The following is a 13,291-nucleotide window of genomic DNA, read 5'->3' on the forward strand; positions in this document are numbered from 1 at the left end:
GTCTGAAACCGTGGATAATGAGGCCATACCCCAGGTCACAACTGGACAAATCTAAACAAATTTTCAATTACAGACTGTCACGCGCCCGCCGTTGTGTGGAGAATGTGTTTGGAGTTTTGTCCAACAGATTCAGAGTGTTCAAACAACCAATTCTCCTTTCACCACGCAAAGCAAGAATCATAACAAAGGCTGCGTGTGTCCTCCACAATTATTTAAGAACTGGACAATCAAGGTACATGTACACCCCACCTAGTTTGGTTGACCAGGAAGACACAGAGACCGGCCAGATTATTCCTGGTAGCTGGAGAGAGGAACCTGAGCGTTTCCTACCAATAGCAGCTTCCTCTGACAGACATCCATCTACATATGCTAAGGAAGTCAGAGAGGAGTATTGCAGGTACTTCAATTCAAATGGTGTCGTAAGCTGGCAGGACAGTGCTATTTCAATTAACAATTAACCAGTGAGTTTCAAAACAAATGTGAATAATTTATTAAATATTAAACAGTACATACATAGATGCAATATTTCAATAAGTATACAATAAAAATCACTCACTCCTCTTCTTGAGCTGCATGTGCAACCTGAATTATTTCCCGCTTCACTTTTTTATTTTACTATCTGGTATGTCATCTAAAAGGTTTTCTAGGTAGTGGAGGAAGCCTGTGTGTTTAGAGGCCTCCTTCCTCTTCAGGAACCCCATGGCATACTCCATCGCCTCAGCCGCTTTTTTTTCCGCACCATTTTGTTTCCCAGTTGGCTTCCGTTTTTGAGGTGAGAGTCCCTCACAAGGTGATATTGGTGCCTCTGGTGATGTCGGTGCCTCTGGCTCCTCTTGCACTTTCAGATTGTCCTCACTCTCGTCCATGCCACAAGAGTCGCGAAGAAACAGAAGTTGCTGATAATACTTCCATTTGGGCACATAGATCTCTGCCGCCCCAGCCCCAGACCTGCTGCTCTCCACCACAGCAGCATGCTCCCTGGTGAACACCGTCCTCAGATTTTTGAATTTTTTCTTTACATCCTGCTCTGTGAAGAACAGCAAACAGAAACATGCCTGTTAGCAAACCAACACATAGACCTAGGGGGTATTACCAGAATGAACCTGTAAATAGATAGCACCCAACTACATCATAACAACATTGCTATGAAATTACAGAGAGCCTGAAGTGACAAATAAGACATAGCCTTTATAATTGTGGTTTAAGACTGGGACAGAGTCTTGGAATACTAAGTAGTAGTCAGGGGACAGACATGACTGTAACCACAGGCCAGTCTTTAGAGACAAAAACAATTAATTATATTGAATTGTGCCCTTTGCAAGAGCTGAGCTATTCTAATGGGGACAGATTTTGTTTACATTAAAAACTTTAACATAGGCCTACTCCAAATACTTTCCCAAAAAGGTATAGCTGTTTACTAGTTGTATGCTGATGTTGCACAACTTTTTGGATGTTTTTGGGAATAAATAAAAATATTTTTTTGAAATGTAAACAAACACCTGCCCCCATTACAATGACCAGGATCTCAGAAAAGGCTGAAGAAGAACAAGAAGAAGAATAAAAAAAAAAACAGGTACTGAAGTCCAGGGTAGTGTGCGCATTACAACTGCAAGTTGAACGTTGAAGTTCAGCTTATCCAGTTTAAAGCATCCATATCTAGACGGACATCAAAATAACAAACATCAAAATCCTTACCTACAACCTGATGCCCACCACTGTTGAGCTTGAGCTGCTGACAGAGCTCCTCCAAAGCAGCTTTTCTCAGGTCCCTGTTTTTGTAAGCCTTTGCCTTGATGTTCCACAGGCACTGATGTTCTGTGTGTAAATACGTTTGATTAGTAGAATTTAAGTAAAGTTGACAACTTTTATTCATAACATTTGTTTGACACTCATTGACATGAAAAAACAACAGAAAAAAAACTCGAAGTTCACCTGAAATCGCTACTAGTTTTCTAGCTAGCTAGTTAGCAACTCCATTCAATCTCAATGGAAAAGCAGTTCGCTAACAGCAGTTACATTTGGGTGCCTGACCAGAAATCTTTGTCTTAATCTTAACCCAAACCCATACATGAACATGTATAATGTTATTTTTACATTTGTGGCACAACTTCAAAACAATGGCACGGGAAAACTACAGGAAACTACACATTTCCTGAAATCGCTACCAGTTTGCTAACTAGCTAATTAGTAACTCCATTCAATCTCTATGGAAAACTGGTTCGCTAACGGCAGTTGACGTTTAGCTGACAAGAAATCTTTGTTTTAATCCTAACACGAACGCTGAAATGTAGATGTATGATGTTATTTTTACATTTTGATGCATAAATCACCATTTTAAAACACTGACATATAACGTAGACCCACCCATGTAAAAAGATATCAGCACTCTCTCCAGCTCTTCGGTCCACTGAACGGCCGCCATGTTGTTTTGGAAATTTTGATCTGAAGCGCACAGATGGTCATGTGACGTTTTTCTCGCGTTCTGATTGGCCTCTCGCAAAAAGTTGCCAGAGGCGATCAAAGATATTCAGAAACCAGCAATGTTGCCGAATATCAATGGGAAACGCTCTTTGCACCATCGCCCGGCAACATTGCTCGGCAACATTGCCCAAAAAGTTGCCAGTATCATGACCTTTAGACAACGAGGATGCTGAGGAGGCAGCTGTCATCGGACAATACTGCACCGGTGTTCCGAACATACTCTTGGACCACCGGGCACCGGCATGTTCAGATGCTTTCCCGAACAGGGGCAGTAGGTGGTGGAGCAGGAGAGGGGATGAGGAGGAGAGGTGTAGGAGGAGAAAAGATGAGCTGTGCATGGTGCCATTCAGTGCGTTGTGTGTGGAGAATACTGAGATTCTTTGCTGAGCCGTGGCATCCTACGCAACATTCTCTGCCACCACAACAGCCCAGAACTTGAGTTGGCACCATACTTCTCTAGGATGGATATCCTGCTGCGTGTGCTGACAAGAAAACTGTATCCCCATCCCAACATGCGGTCAGCAGAGTCGTGAGTTGATGGATAAAGCCCTGGCACTACTAGACATAGACAACACTATACAACCACATTTCAGCTACTGGTGGAACATGGAGCTGGCAGGAAGAGTAGAGACAAGATCTTTGGGACCAGTGCTCTGGACGAGGCAGACATAGACAACACTATACACCCACACATTTCAGTTACTGGTGGAACATGGAGCTGACATGAAGAGCAGAGACCAAATCTTTGAGACCAGTGCTCTGGACGAGGCAGCTGAAGACTGCCGTAATCTGCCAAGTCTGAGGATGCTGTTGCAGCTGGGAGCTGATGTCAACACATGCAACTTCGAAGGTAGAACTATCCTCATCCAAGCTGAACATGACCCTGCCCCATAGTAACAACCTTTAAAATATCTGACTGCTGCTTGAAGGTGCTAATGTGAATTCGGTGACCTGTACTGGGGACACTGCGATGTGGTGACGCATCTGAAAGAGGCCATAAACAACGAGGATGCCGAGTAGCCAAGACTGAAAAAAAAGTCTTGTTTTGATTTTAAATTGATTAATTCGACTATCTGCAGGGCAGAGCACAGCAGGTCAAGGCAGGCAACATCTCAGAGGTGCGACTTTCACCCTTGCTTTTTATTTTGTATACTCTCAGCTGTTGTAGAAGTCACACTGCTTGCCACATAATTAAATAAGCAGATGACCCAGCCTTGGTGCTTACTGAACCATAATGAAAGCATGCCTGGTGAAGTGCTGGAGGAATTTGTCAACTGGTTTAAAATATCTTAACCCTTTAAGCGCCACAATTAATTTTTCAAAAAAGCTGAATGTTGGCATGATAAATTCAAATGACTGTGGCTTGACACTGGTAACAGATAGAGCTTGACTGTCAATTAGACAAATATTGGGGATGACCCCAAGATTATTTTGGGAGTAAATAGGCATACCTAATTTGCATATTATGACGTCATATTGTGGCGGCCATTTTGAATTTTTAATAATTTTTGGAAAATATTGATAATTTTCAATAGATTATTGAATTTATTTAGCAATATTTGACATTCCATTACTATCACGTAGTGCACATACACTATGGTCAAGGAAATAAATAGTTTTAGGCAGAATATATATATTATATATTGTAATATTGCAATAATATAATGCAATAATATTGAAATATATAATGCAACAATTACTACTTTTGCCTGGAGGGCCGAACATGTTTGTATCTGTAACCTGTACCTTTTTAGCTTGTGAAACTTTCACAGAAAGGGTCAGCACACACATATTCAATTCATATTTATGCCTATTTTTACATCTGTATAGCCTACTATGGCCTTTGGAGCAGGCGCTGTATAGGCAGTAAAATGGTTGATCATGGCACACTCTAGCTCAGTGACTTCTACAGTTTGTCACTTACATTTCACAAAACTAATGGGCAAACTGTCAACATAATGGGTATGAAATCACAAGTATTATGTCCATAGTATTGTGTCCAACGTAATTAGGCTACGTTATATCGACACCTGAAGCCGATCAGGAACACAATCCCCGCCCCCTCGCATGGAGAGCGCAGCGCCCTTCCACCCTCTCCCCCGTTTGAGAGAAATATATCGCCACCTCTTTCGTCTTTATTTGCTGTTTTACTGATTTGTATAACTCTTACAAAGACAGTCAAAACGCTGTGACCAGTCTGATTGTCAACAACGAGTCTAAAACATTCATGTTTTTAGGGTTGCCTATGCGTCTTCTCTTCACCGTGCGTTCTATTACCAAAACCTAGCCGCTGCCATCCACCCAGTAGAAGTCAGAAAGAGGGACAGAATGAGTGTGTGTGTGCTGCTTGGTGAACAGTGTTTGTCTGATCCCAGGATTATTGCGTTTGCGTCTGGATAGGTGGCTACCCGCATCACCAGGGGCTAAATGGAGGGAGCGCAAGCTAACATACCAGACCCACTTCTCTCACCCCTAATTCCTCCACCAATACCTGTATGGACACTACGACTGCATTCGCCACTACCACCGACTCACTTGAGATCGGATAAAGTCACCGAATGAGTTTCAATGTGTGTGTGTGCTTAGAGAACATCCTTGCTTCGCATGTCGGCATCACTGCCTTCGGAAGTTTCGCCACGGTAAACAAAGAGTGCTCGTCCGATCATTATCCTCCTCGTGAGATAAAAACTGTCCTTCGGAGTCAGAATAGGCAAATAACATGCTCAGAACTTCATCACGATTCAACTTCTCACTAGCCATGATGAAATAGCTCGCTGATAGTTCACTGATAACAACACAAACCCAACTCGCACGCCTCGAGTCAAAGACGCAAAGTGGCTACTTCCGCATTTTGTGGTCGCGTCACAGGTCGCGTCTTTTACTGCTTCACCAAAGACTCTGTGAACTACAAAATGACGCAATCGTAGTCTTGTTTGAAAGGGTAGCATGTCTGCCAACTGCTGGTAGGGAGGATGAACACTATTAATACCGCTGGTTTGATCTACATGCGCTTTTGTTCATGATGACGTACCGTCGCAATTCTGCGACTTTGGCGCTTAAAAGGTTAAGTCATCAGCCAAGACACAAGCAGCAGGCAGAGTTTTAGGCTTCTGTTCACTAACATGTGTTGCAACAGAGGGCCGCGAACAATTGATACATTCCTCGAAGAGGATTGATTCGCGGAGTTTTGCACGCTCATCTGCTTCTACAACAGCGCACCAGCGTTTGAACACAGTCTCTTAACCGGCCAAACTCGACGTACATGTGGTCTACTTTCTTCTGGAGTTTACGGAACGACTGGTGATACGCCTCAGGGGTCAACTGGCACCCATTACGTCGTCATACAAAAGACTTTTGGCGAGAGGGAGATACGAGTAAATCTCTTGGCCTTTCCCGGATAACACACACTGGAGGAGAGAGATCCAATTCTCTTTCGGCCATGCGAAGTTGGTTGCCACCCTCTCGAAGTGCGGGAAATACCATTCTACATCAGTCTCTGAGAAGAGAGGAACCAGCTTTATATTTTTTGCAACATCAAAGGCAGTTTTAGACTTGGCCTTTTCGGCTTCTAGTTTAAGACGCTGGCGCTCAATGTCCAACCGCTCTAACCGGTCTAACTCACGCAGGCGGACTGTCTCGGACGGACCACACGGAGTGGAAGGCGAAGCGGCTTTGGCTAGCGTGTGGGGCAGTACACTGTTTTCAGTGAATACATCGGTAGCGCTTTATATTAAGGTTCTTGTAATAAGCGCTTATAGTCACTAGTAAGCAGGTAGTTATATCCTTATAACGAGCTTATAACATGCTTATTAACCTTATTAACGTCCTCTAAGCTGCTTATAATGGGTTAATAGTGCTCTTATAGTATCGTAATAAGCGTTTATAAGTCTCCAGTAAGCAGGTAATAATACTCTAACAAGTGCCCATAACATGCTTATTAACCTTATTAACATCCTATAAGCAGCTTATTATGGGTTAATAGTGTTCTTATAGTGTTGTGATAGGCGTTAATGGTCACTCATAAGCAGATAGTTATGCCCCTACAAGATTCTATAACATCTTATAAGCTGCTTATTAATACTTATACACGTTTAACAAGCCACTTGCTAACAGTAAACAATGAATTTTGCAGTTACCCGCACTTGTTATCATGTAGCTATGCTTACTATAGTAGTCATAAAAATACTATAAGCAGTACACAAGAAGATATAATAAGCTTATTGATGTTATAATTACTGCTTATATACAATTTACAAGCCACTTGTTAACAGTTAACAATGAATTTTGCAGGTACTCGATCAAAAGGATCAGCTTACTATGCACTTGTTATCATGTAGATTTGTTTATTAAAGTAGTAAGCAGAACACAACAAGATAAAAAGCTTGGGTATCATTTTTTTTCAGTTATCAATTGGGTATGTTTTCTACATCTGGAACAAACAATAGTTGCATAATGGAAAACAACAACAACAACAACAACAACAGAAGCAGCTTTTACAATGTGAAGCAATGTCTTCATGTCCTATCGGGGATCCTCTCAATAAAATGGAAAAGAAAATCACACATATATAATAATAAAAACAACAACATAACAAATATCAGTTTTGGCAACCCTTGGTTAACCTCCTGGTTGTGTTACGGTCAAATATGACCGTTTAGCAAATTCATTCTTAAATAACTTCTCTATTTTTCATCATAGAGAAATGACACTTCATGATATCCTCCAGCTAACCTATTCAAATGGTCAAAGTGAAATACATTTAAATTCCTATAGAATTGTGGAAGATACACCAACTTGTTACATTAAATTTTGACCGTTAACACCATGAACGTAACCATGTTTCTAACACAACCAGAGGGTTAAATCCATACTGCAAGTTTTGGCAGAGGACGCGCTCAATTGCTTGGAAAAAACTTTGGGTGCGCAATAAAATGTATCTACTTAANGAAGAATAATCCGCACTCACAAACTGCGTCTCATTATTTATTTACATTACCTACCATGCACTGATGAAGGCTTGATAGCCGAAACGCGTTTGCTTTTTGGACATGGTGGTAATATACATAAATAATGAGACGCAGTTTGTGAGTGCGGATTTTTCTTCCTTAAGTAAATCCATACTGCATCATAGGCTACATAAGCAAATACAAAATAGGCCTAATATAAAAACAAGCAAATGTGCTTAGGGCACTCTTAGGGCTACTGCGATGCACACAGATTCAACGCTACACACACACAACTTCTTCTTTGCCGCTGGCCTGGACCTGACTGTATACCGGCTGGGCTGTCCCCACCTCCAGCTGCTGCTCCTCGTCGAGGATCCTCTCTCCTCGGGCCTGCTCTCTTGCTCGACCGCTGCTCTCGTCGTCTTCTCCCCGCGTCTCCCGTCCAAGTGGCAAGCTTCCCAATAAACCTCCATGATCATGTCAACGAACAAAGAGAGGGGAAGACAAATGAGAACCAGAGCTGAGAACGAGATGTATTTATCAAAACCATTGCGTTGGTACTGCTCCTTACTGCTGTTCAAAATAAGTTTCAGCGAGGGCAGAGGGAGACTGAAGGCTTAGCTTAGACAATCAAGGCAACTTCCTCGCCATCCTCAATACTATTGCAAAATGAAATACTATTAAAGTATTAGATCACTGAACACACCCAACACAGTGTGTGGTTACAACAGCAGGAGAAGAGAAACATCACCATTATGCCATCACTTATGAACATTTTTAATTGCTAAATTAATCTATGTATGCTTGTCTGTGTGCAGATGTGTGCAATATATCGGATCTGTGAAATGTATATACAGGGTATATACACCAATCTTGAAGTCAAATTTACTACCATTTTAATACCTTTTTTCGCTACCTTTAGATCATTTTTACAACCATCACGGCCCTTCGTTGCAATTGCTAACTTCTCTGCAAAAAGTGCCCGAAAGGGAGCAGTGCGGCGGGACGGTACCATGCTCAGGGTACCTCAGTCATGGAGGAGAACAAGGGAGAGCACTGGTTAATTACTCTACCCACCAACCAGGCGGGTCGGGAGTCAAACTGACAACTTTTGAGCTAAAAGTCCAGAACATCACCACTTAATTTTTAAGCAAAATGCTACAACTAAAAGAAATATTCAAAAATAATACCTTTTGAGCAAATGCACTACGTTTAAGGCCATTACATTTTGCCTTTTGAATTCATCAACTTTTAATACTTTTTAATAAACCTGCAGACACCTTGTTATATGTGGCAAGACCCTAATTATTTTTCTTTTGGAAATCTAGATCAATACAGTACCTCTACTCTACTACTGTTAAGCAATGAATACTTCAACAGGATACTGGGCATACATACCAGGTCCAGGTGGCACTGCACAACTGTTCCTCACTGGCTCCTCTGCTATGCACTGGGACAGGTCTTCAGAGCAAATGGAAAAACAAAACAATCACAGTTAGTGCAATTCACCTTGTCTGTAATCTTTTTTGGACAAATTTGACACACATCTTACATTGGTCCTATGGCCCCACACACTAAAGGACTCTTGTTGAAACAAATTTGTTGGAAAGCTGGTGTTCTTAACTACACATACTGTTCTCAAATTTGAGTGTAGCTCTTTGTGAGAAATCTTGCAGCAGTCTGTTCTGGAATAAACACGGGAACTGACCTGTGGTGGGGATTCTAACAGAAAGCTGGTGCTACTATCACATTATCTCTAATTCAATTAATCATTATCCCATTTATATTCATAGGGAATTTTTTTTTTTTTTTTTTTAATCATTTTTTCCTATCATTAGGCCTACCTCCTCCACATAATGATGTGATTTGAGTTTGTCTTTGTTGTCTTTGTTCATTACTGGGTACACACTGCACAGTTTACCACTAGGGGGTGCCAAATCTTTAACTATTTACTGGACATTGCCAACAGCAGGCAAGGACTCGTCACTCACGGGACTTCGCAGTTAACCAGTTGATCAGACAACATGAAAGCTCAAAAGAAACGGTTGTTCTTCCCTACCCTTTTCACAAAGTCAATATTAGGCAGTGCTCTGCTCCTTGATATTAATTTTCTCCTCATAAGGATGACTGGAATTCACCAGAATTTAATCCACAATGCCTGCCATTTTGCATACAGTAGCTCTCTAGCTGTCTTGCAAGCTAGCCCCCTCGAAAAGTACCGGTAGGCAACCTCCAATTTTGGAATTGGGAGATTAAAAAGGATAAGGAGGTGCCACTATTAAGACTTTATTCGCAACAGAATGTTTACAAGAAGTACACAAAACTGGAATACCGCAATGATTAGCTTCTTCACTGGTTACCACTATGAGACTTCTCAGTCAAATGAATAATATAATAAAAAAAATATATGGCAAATAACCAATGAGTGTTTAGTATTTTGCTATTGGCAAAGCACATATTCACATGCCATTTAAGTCCAGTGAGACTCCACTCACAACCGTTGTCATGAGGGGCAAAAAAACTTCAAGCAGACGTTATTACTGCCTGAATTTATCAGGTTGAGCACATGCATATCTATGCATATCGGATATGAAATAGCAATGTTATGAAGTTGGATAAAGCATTACTCAAAAATAACACTGTTCACACCTAAAGTTTATGTCTGCATGGGAAAGAAAGAAACGTAATTTAAAATTCTTTGTATGACTAGTGCATGTAAAGAAATTGACAATAAAGCAGACTTGACAGTGTGTGTGTGTGTGTGTGTGTGTGTGTGTGTGTGTGTGTGTGTGTGTGTGTGTGTGTGTGTGTGTGTGTGTGTGTGTGTGTGTGTGTGTGTGTGTGTGTGTGTGTGTGTGTGTGTGTGTGTGTGTGTGTGTGTGAGAGAGAGAGAGAGAGAGAGAGAGAGAGAGAGAGAGAGAGAGAGAGAGGAGAGAGAGAGAGAGAGAGAGAGAGAGACAGAGAGAGAGAGAGAGAGAGAGAGAGAGAGAGAGAGAGAGAGAGAGAGAGAGAGGTTAAATGGTAACACCAACCTCTGCTTTCAAAACTTGTTATGTTTCGTTGACCCCCTCCTCCTCCTTCAGGTGACCCGTTTGTGTACATCCATGGACTGACGGCAGCAGCATCTGAATAGGGAACACCCAGGTCAACACTGGATTAAAAAAGAATGTATTCAATTACAGCAATGCATTACTTTTGCAGTAATACAGTAATGTACAGTAGTAAGGCATTACAGGGGAAAAGCCAGTAACAGATTGGCAGCTGTAGCATGCATATTACAGAAAAGGTATGAGTAGGCCTACTGTACTTGTGCATTAGGCTAACATCCAACAGCTGTCACTAGGGTTCGTTCTCTCTTCATCGTTCATGGTTCAGTAGATCTCGCAGCTACCTCATCCTCCTGTCAAGCAGCAGTTAGAATATCTGGGAAAATAAACAAAAAACAACAGTCCATCTGTGCTCACCAGTTTGGGTTGAATGTTGTAAACCTGATGATTTCCTGAATTAGTAGCCTACCATGACGTGTTAAGATCGTTTTATTCATTATTTGTATGCCTGTATGTTGAACTATTTTGCATGCAGCCACTTTGAAGTCGCCCTTATCGCCTGATGTGTTTTCACATAGACCTTAAAGTGCCCATGGCGTAAAATTTTGACCTTATGATGTTTTGGCCTTAAAATGAGTTACTCTGACCTCCTGAAGCCATCCCAGTGGTTTGCAATGTGTTACTGTGTACACCGAGCTGTGCTGGAGGTTCCTCCCAGTTTGTAAACAAACTCTGACACAGCATCCAATTGACGCAAAGCTCGTGTGTGCCCGAGATGACGTCCTGCCCTCGTTCGCTCTCAACTCGTCCACGCCCTCTCTCCACCCACTAGCACGCCCATTCATTTGAAAACTCTATAAATACCAGCAGAACACCACATACGTGCCTGTTCAATGTCTGAGGGAACATTTTCCGGACTAATGCTTTCACAATCTGGGACAATACAGAGCAAGTTATGGCCAACACCTGATGCTGAAGTCTGGATCAATACCACCAAGCCTCCTGAACAAGTAAGTCATGAAAAGCTTCCAGTCTGTATAACAGTGTCATGGCTAACTAGCCTGCAGTATTAGCTGTGGGGGAAAACCCCCATACATTAGCCATGGAAGCTACACTGCTACAAAAGCAATAGCCATACTCTGTCTTGTTTTTCTTGGGAAATCGACTGTAAAATATGACCATGGTCTTTTGAACTTACATGTACATCAAGCATGAGCACAATTAACTAAATAGTTTCGATGGAAATGAAACCTTGACGACCGGGCTAGCGGCTATGTTAGCCCACCTGCCCTGTCAAATAACACGGGCATCCAGCTAGCTAGCTAACAAGGAATGTGATGTTGACAATTATTCTTTTACAATTATTAACACCGATTCAACAAGACCAAAATTTCTCAACATTTCGTTGGTTGACCAAGGAGGGTCCTTTGGTTGAAAACAAGGCATTTTGAAATGTTGCTGGTGAAAACACGATTTATTTAGGAAACCCTTTTTGTTGGCTGTGGTGCATGGTGCTGTACATATTCATTCCTATGGAGACTGGTTTTCGTAGTTTCACCTAGGGATGTTATAACTTGAGCTAACAGGTGTTAGAACTAACCGTATGTTCGGAAAGATCAGTTGTGACTAGCGATACACACCGAACTCATGAATTGGCATTTGACCAGGCAAGCCTTTGACTCGATGTGGTCACCTAACTATACCGAATGTAGAGCTACTGGCCACTGCATTGAAACGTAGCTGGCTACAGTTATTACTCAGCGAGCTCAGCTGACACATCCAACACAGACATCAAGCAGTTGTTACAGGCTGCTATTTAGTGGTTGTGACGGCATTTGATTGCGTTTTTGTTTTCATCATAACACATTTGGCATAACCTCTGGTAGGTACACAGAATACAGTCGGATCACTTGTCCATCTTGCATTGCTCCAGGGCAGGCAGCTGTGGAGTTACGTGAGTTGCTATGCAACCTGCTCCCACTGTCTGTCACATTTTCATTCATATCCGTGAATAGCTTGGAAAGCCAGATGCAGTCGAATATTAGGTTTATGTTTCCTTGACATTTCTGTCTCTGTTCTGACTCAGACCATTTTCTTGTATAGAATTTGAGAGGCTTATTGTAGATCATTGAAAGTTATATTCTGTATTTCTTCCTAATGTCCGCAATTCTCATCTACAGAAGTTCCCGAAGAAAGCAACATGATGAAGCAAAACTCCTCCCTCACCACTACGTTGGAGTCTTCCCATTCAGTCATCACCCAATTTGCTCCAAAGAATCAAACACAAGCAGGTACCAGTAATTTGAGTGCTTCTGTGTCTTCACCTTTTTTCCGTGGTGCTCATCAGTGTAGGAGCTCTCAAACTTGGTCCAGGTAGACAGATGCAGAGGCACTAAAGGTTGCAATTTATACGCCCTGAAGAAGGCCATAAAGGCCGAAACGCGTAAGCATTGTAGCCAAATAAAAAAGTTGCTCCAAAGAATGTTGTCTTTCCTTATATGCTGTGCAGGTGAGAAGATGGATCTTGTTCTAGCGCCTGATTTTTTTGTTTTTCTTTTTTTAAAGCAGGATTACACTAAAGTGCAAAACATGTAGGCCTACCTTGTTTCCTTTCCACTATCCAAACTCTCATCCTCCTTTGTGCTTGTGGCCTTGTGATGACCTTGCAAAATATGATGTGGTATGCTGATAGATGGGCAATTCAGCAACTCGTAGAAGATAAAATTCAAATGTCTTTTTTTATTAGTTGTTGTGCATAGCAGGGGAAACTTATTTTCTCCATGCATGCTAGGTTGTTGGGCCACAAGCGCAAGTAGA

The 13,291-nt window shown here is 41.8% G+C and overlaps 1 protein-coding gene across 1 annotated transcript; it reads right to left on the reverse strand.

Annotated features, from left to right (window-relative positions):
- Nucleotides 1-599: 599 nt before the first annotated feature.
- Nucleotides 600-2,422, reverse strand: LOC134442596 (uncharacterized). The gene is made up of 3 exons (XM_063192658.1): nt 2,365-2,422; nt 1,696-1,815; nt 600-1,027 (listed from the first exon to the last, which is right to left on the reverse strand). Exons 1-3 carry the CDS (start codon nt 2,420-2,422, stop codon nt 600-602), a joined length of 606 nt encoding a protein of 201 aa, XP_063048728.1.
- Nucleotides 2,423-13,291: the final 10,869 nt, after the last annotated feature.

This window comes from Engraulis encrasicolus, unplaced genomic scaffold (genome assembly GCF_034702125.1).
Source record: "Engraulis encrasicolus isolate BLACKSEA-1 unplaced genomic scaffold, IST_EnEncr_1.0 scaffold_180_np1212, whole genome shotgun sequence".
In the NCBI taxonomy this organism is placed as follows: domain Eukaryota; kingdom Metazoa; phylum Chordata; class Actinopteri; order Clupeiformes; family Engraulidae; genus Engraulis; species Engraulis encrasicolus.